Source organism: Protobothrops mucrosquamatus, unplaced genomic scaffold (genome assembly GCF_001527695.2).
Source record: "Protobothrops mucrosquamatus isolate PMUCROS unplaced genomic scaffold, P.Mucros_1.0 scaffold160, whole genome shotgun sequence".
NCBI classification, from domain to species: Eukaryota; Metazoa; Chordata; class Lepidosauria; order Squamata; family Viperidae; genus Protobothrops; species Protobothrops mucrosquamatus.
In genome coordinates this window covers 994,094-1,000,517 of record NW_015386524.1, presented here as the reverse complement: position 1 = coordinate 1,000,517, position 6,424 = coordinate 994,094, and the positions used below count along the sequence as shown (strand labels likewise).

The 6,424-nt window shown below is 35.7% G+C and overlaps 1 protein-coding gene across 1 annotated transcript; it reads left to right on the top strand.

Moving 5' to 3' along the window:
• Positions 1 to 5,277: 5,277 nt before the first annotated feature.
• LOC114922397 (olfactory receptor 14A16-like) lies at positions 5,278 to 6,192 on the top strand. The gene has a single exon (XM_029283644.1). It carries the CDS (start codon positions 5,278 to 5,280, stop codon positions 6,190 to 6,192), a length of 915 nt encoding a protein of 304 aa, XP_029139477.1.
• The last annotated feature ends 232 nt before the right edge of the window (positions 6,193 to 6,424 follow it).

Genomic DNA, 6,424 nt, shown 5'->3' with positions numbered 1-6,424 from the left:
TTTAAGGCAGTGTTGAGAATCCCTTCTGTGAAAGGAAGGCAGAAGACCTTTTCCAGTTGTTTTCCCCACCTTATAGACTTTTTATGTGTCAGATAACAGTGTGTTTGGCATATTTGTGATCTCCCTCTGACACCCCGTCTTAATTAGATGTAGCATTAATTGGCTTATATTTTTTTATTCCCACCCCTATTCAATACAATCATCTATAGCATAAGAAATAAGAATATCAAATCTGTGCTGTCTAAATTGGGGAGATTCTAACATTTTATTTTGAATATTTGTTTCTATTTTTTTTCCTTACATCAAATGCTCTGGGTTTTTTCCCCTCATTTTTTGATGCTGAGGTAGAAATAGAGTTTGCCATTCTGGACCAATGGTAGTACTTGACAAGGTGTCAATCAATAATCCCCAAACTCTAATTACTGCCCTGTTTTTCAGGGTGCTATGTGCTGCTTTAGCAGCATCCTGAATTCCACGTGCTGAAAACTGCCATTTAAGAAAAGGAGACTCAACTGCCCAATTTCCTCTTGCCAAACTTCCAGTATAACCACAAGAGCTGCACATATGGATTCCTGACTTTTTTTTCTCCTTTCACCCAATACTGGCAGCAAAACAAACAAACATCAACCTACTTAACAAATGAGGCAGCATGGATGAAGGACTCTGATGCGGCCTGCTACAAAATTTCATATCCTTTTTACATTGCATGGTAATGAAATGTCACTGTTTCATATAGGAATCCCATTATTGGAAACAGTGAACAGCATCCAAAAAAGAAAGTTACTGACATCCTTGATGCTCAAGAACAAGACACAGAAATGATAGCACAGTCACCTGAACAAGAGGAGAATAGAATTTGAGCCAGTAGCCCATTTCCTAATGGTAACACTGTGCCATCTAAAGGCTTATACTGTCAGACAGAGCAGATGAGATACTAATTCTTTTCACAATACAACACATTGAAGGGGTCATGGACACATGCACAAACATGCATGCCCCCACACATACATGTGTGCATACACACACACACACAGTAGAAAAATGATTTAATATCTTTACAAAATTCCTCAAAAGAGATAACATCTATTGAATATAGACGATCTTCTATATTAAATGGGGTGCAGAAGGGGACATCAAATGCCATAAACATGGATTTGTCATCAAAGGATATTTCCAAAAGGTCAAAACTGGCAATGAAATTTTTCCATGTGTCATAAACAGACAAATTTAAAAACATTTTATAATGGTTCAGGTAATCCTTGCTTTAATAAATACTTTATAATGATACAGGCACTTACCAACTGCCTCACTAAGCAACAGTTACAAAAGTTAGGGAAAAAATGGCTTTGCATTTATGAATGTGGCAGCATCCAAGAGTCACGTGATTGACATTCATGTGTTTAACAACTGGCTCCCTCCAAGCAGCATTAAGGAAGGATGAAGAAATGGAATTTTAAGTAGTGATCATATGATATCTTATTTAATAACCCCAGTGATTCATTTAATGACAGAAGTGGAAATAAAGTGGTACGTTTGGCATGGTCATGTGATGTCACAAGGATGGGGGCACTTACTAACAGATTTGTCAATCCCAGTTGTGATCAATAGGCAAGGACCACCTGTATGTGCAATTGAAAATGAATTCATAGTCAAGTATTCAGTGGGACTTTTTTTGCCAATCTGGAGCAAACATGAATTACAGTTATTTGATAGATTTAACTTTGTCTTATTTTAGGGCTCATGAATATTTGCCAGGTTCCCTTGTCTGCAGTATATGTCATTAGTTTTAATAAAATATTGTGCTTATCAGAAGAAATGCTATCCTAAAATGAATTTCAAGAACCAGCAATGTTTAATATATATTAGACCTCATGAATGAAGATGAATATACAAGTCCCAGGATAATATTGCAGGATCCAATCTGGATCATTGGGACCAGAGGTTTAGTCTTTCAAGCTTTTGGACTCGTGCTGGAACCCATCCTCAGGAGTCTGAAAACCTGGAAGATTAAACCTCTGGTCCTGGTGACTGACCCAGACTGAATCCTGCCTCCTAAGCGATGTTTAGAAAATAAAAATAATGGGAGGTGGGGGATACTGTAGGTGATTTCCTGGAGAATCCCATGTGTTGAGACTAGTAACTGCTAATCGCTAATTATATTAAACATCCAGACACTCATTATAATATTTTGTTATTTTTTTTGTATAGTCTAGAAGGAAGAAAAATAATTGCAAATATAAAGTCAATATATTATTGAGCTTCCAAAATATAAACTCAGTTACCCACTGATACATCTTTTTCATAGCTGGACAATTTCTATAGCATTTCTGCATTACTGAATAATAAATCTGTGAAGAAAAATAGTAAGTGATGATTACTATACATTGATTGTTCTGCCAAAAGGCCATTTCCTGCTTTCTAAGTGAATTGGCACTTCTTTACATATCAATGACTCTGTATTAGACTCACTTTTATACTTCTGACTCTGGGGAAAGGATTGAAAAACAAATAAAATTATAACCCAGTACTATTTTGCTATAATAGAGAAACTTTTTAGGGTTGGGAGATTTATCCTAAAACGTAGATTTAAAGTACCGTATTATGAAGAAAATAATGAAAATCTACTGTACCAGAAGGGGTGGCCCATAACCTTTCTAAATAATGAAACAAGATAGTGCTTAACATAATGGTATATCTTCCACATGCAGATACTGGATATTAAAAAAGGGGTACTTTACAATTTGTACAGATTTAAATACCCTGGTTGAACTGAATACTAATTGCTGAATTAACATCTATAATATCATTTCTAGATTCATCTGGGATAATGTTTGTTTTTCATTCTAGTTAAAAAATTGATTCATATTGTTCAAATTCATTACTATGGTAGAATGTGTTCATTCTATATTAGAGCAAAAACAATGGAATAGACAAATCTCTTGTTACTCTTTGTTATTTTTTAGTGGGAACATTCAAATATGAGTTTTTAAAAACTTAGCTAGTCAATAAAGTGTACATCCAGGCCAACATTTATCAGTCAATGGAATAATCTATTTTAATACACCATTATAATGGCATATTACTTTATTATGCTAAAATAGTATAAGTAATAAACTGTGAGAAAAATAGAAATGATAATTAAGAATATTTTTAAAAGCACGTATGTACCTAGTATTACAAAGTTTGAAGGCTAGCGTTAGACAGTTTCACTATCAATTGGAAAGGAAGGAAGATAGTGGGTCCCTATCAGTAACTACTTTGTTAGTAGTCTTTTGCTGGGTTTCCTTAATGCATTTCTTGGCTTTCTCAAACCATGGTTCTCTTGAAGCTGAAGACTAAGACCAATCTGAAAGGTTTGATTGATTTTGAATCCAGCTGATCAGTTGACGCCACTGTGCTCTTCCCAGGCAATGAAACCCAACTCAACTTGTTTGCTTCAAGGAGTCAGGAAAGCTGTACATGTAAAGTCCAGGAAAGCAACATGGCTCATGTTACATAAAACCCAACCATCTCCTTGGGCTGTCCCACAAGTCCAAATCCTGGGAGGGGCATAGCTGGCCTTTGTCAGCATCAAGGCCACACTGGTGGAGTTCTTTCAGTCTAGGGGGCAAAGAATCTGGCTTCAGAGGCTCAATGAGGTTTCTCTCAGAGGCAAGTGAGGAAGAAGCTTAGGGCTGGCTATTCCTGCTTGCATATCTTCTGAATGACTTGAAGTAAGAGGAAAGGAGGAAAGGAGGAAAGAAAAGCAGAGCATAACACAAGACGTCTCATGGAAAAGCAAATGAGGTTTGGTCCTTGTTCTGACTAACAAAAAGTATGACTGGGAAGAATACATCATTTTGACATCTTTACCAATTACTGTTGTTATTTTGTTACATCTGTTGCCATTGGGCCAACAAAACACAGCAATTAGGAATTCAAGTAAGAAAAGTTAAGGGGAGTGTTTGCCCGATCTTACTTTGAAATTATTGGATCCCTTTTAATACTATTAATTTTCTTTCCTGTGGTTATTACAATTATAGTACAAAAGATAAAGGCAATCTATTTTTCTTCAGAGTGGGATGTCTTCTGGAACTAGAAATGCTAGCAGACTTCTTCTAAAGCACTTGTGCCAAACTTGCTGCATCACGTGACTTGTCGCAACATATCACGACTTTTTTTGCATTGCCATAGCTGGGGTGGGCACAGCCTCCGTATGATGCAACCAGCCCATGGGCCGGCAGTTTGACACCCCTGTTCTAAAGCATAAGGCTTAACTTCTGGATGAAAAAGAGAATGAATTCCTCCCTTTTTTAAACAAAAAATAAATTTTCTTGACCATAAGATTAAGCAAATTTTGAGCCAAGATACAATGTAAATAACATAATGATGTAATGAGTGTCTTAAGTAAAGTTCTCATATTTCTTATATAAATACTCAACCACCATTTATTTGTTTGTTTTAAGCATTATAATCTTATTTTTCAAAAAATCTCCCAGAACATGTGTCAAAAAAAAATCTCCATCTCTTTGTGCTTGTTTGTGTGTTAAACATACTCAGAGATTAGGCAACAGTCTCTGGTCCCATGCACTACATCTATGTGTTCATGGAATTATATACCCTAATTATATACCCTAAGAGATCAAGGCATTATATATTATATTTATTTAATTATTGCTATCCCTTCTTTATTATTTTTAAGTAACTCAAAACTGAAAACATACCTAATACTCCTTCTTCCTCCTATTTCTCCCACAACAACAACCCTGTGCTGTGGGCTGGGCTGAGCCTGACGCAAAGTCACTCAGTCAGTTTTTCATGTCTAAGGTGGGAGAAGAACTCATACTCTCCTCATTTCCAGGGCAAAACTTAACTGGCACTCCTTTTTTTTTTACCAACAACTTAATCTTATAAAAATGTAATAAAAATGACCAATGTAAAGTCTCCCAAGTTTTTCCCATAGTTAAAATTGGAAAATCTTGGCAGACACTTCCAAATTCTAACAAACATTTTAACCATAAAAACAATGTAAAGAACTGGGATGGAAGAAGATAAAAAAAAAGAAGAGAGATTTTAGTTGGTAATTTCATCAACGATTAATTGAAATAAATGGTGAGTGCACTGACTAGACATTGGCATTCTTTTAACATGGTAGTGTTTGTTTAATTGTTGTCACATTACTATTAAAGTTTTTCTTTCTGTTCCCAGTACGTATCAGGCTGTAATTTCATTGTTTTAATTTAATGGTGTTTTCACCTCTGATTCCTTACTGATGTGGCATTCATCTCAGTCCTAAGTATGGAGAATCAGACAATTTTTTCTTATTTTCTGCTCATGGAATTTTCCAAAGATCGTCATCTGCAGCTTCTACATTTCTTCTTATTCTTCATATTATACCTGGCAACTACAGCAACAAATCTTTTCATCATCTCTGCAGTAGCTTTTGACCATCGACTACACAACCCCATGTACTTCTTTCTAGTGAATTTGGCTGTGCAGGACTTGGGCATTGTTTCAGTCATTATCCCCAAATCCATGATAAATTCCCTCATGGACACCACACGCATCTCTTACTTTGGTTGCTTTGCACAAGTCTTGATCTTTGTCTGTTTTGAAGCTTCAGATTTATCCCTCTTGACAGTAATGGCATATGATCGGTATGTTGCCATTTGCCATCCACTGCACTATGGAATGGTGATGAATTGGAAAGCCTGCACCAAAATTGTGATTCTGGTGTGGGTCACAAGTGTCCTCTATGCAGTGTTGCATACCAGTGGCACTTTTTCCACTTCTTTCTGTTCTAATGTTGTCAATCAGTTTTTCTGTGAAATTCCACAGTTGCTAAAGTTATCATGTTCTGGATTCAGTTTAATTGAAGCTGGAGTTATATTTGTGAGTATCACTGCAACATTAGGTTGTTTTATTTTTATTTTTGTCTCTTATACACTGATTTTCAAGACAGTGTTGAAAATCCCATCTGTGAAAACAAGGCAGAAGAGTTTTTCAACTTGTCTTCCCCATCTTATAGTCTTTTCCATGTTTTTGGTACCTGCATGCTTAGCATATCTGAAACCTTCTTCTAATACTTCCATTTATTTAGATTTTGCATTAACTGCCCTATATTCTTTACTTCCACCACTGTTCAATCCAATCATCTACAGCATAAGAAATAAGAAAATCAAGTCTGTGCTGTCAAAATTGTGCAGATTCTAACACTTTATTTTGAAGATTTTTAAAAAATATTTTTCCTTATATCAAATGTTCTGTGTCTATTTCCCTTATTTTTGTTGAGGCTAAGGTAGAAGTAGAGTTTGCCATTCTAGACCAACATAGTACTTGAGAGAATGTCAGCCAATGATCCCAAAACTGTAATTACTGCCCTGATTTTCAGAATGCTGTGAAATATTATTGTAACATCCTGAATTCCACATGTTGAAAATTGCCA

Coding starts and splice junctions, on each gene's coding strand:
- LOC114922397 (XM_029283644.1), top strand. CDS start 5,278: ATGGAGAATCAGACAATTTTTTCTTATTTTCTGCTCATGGAATTTTCC.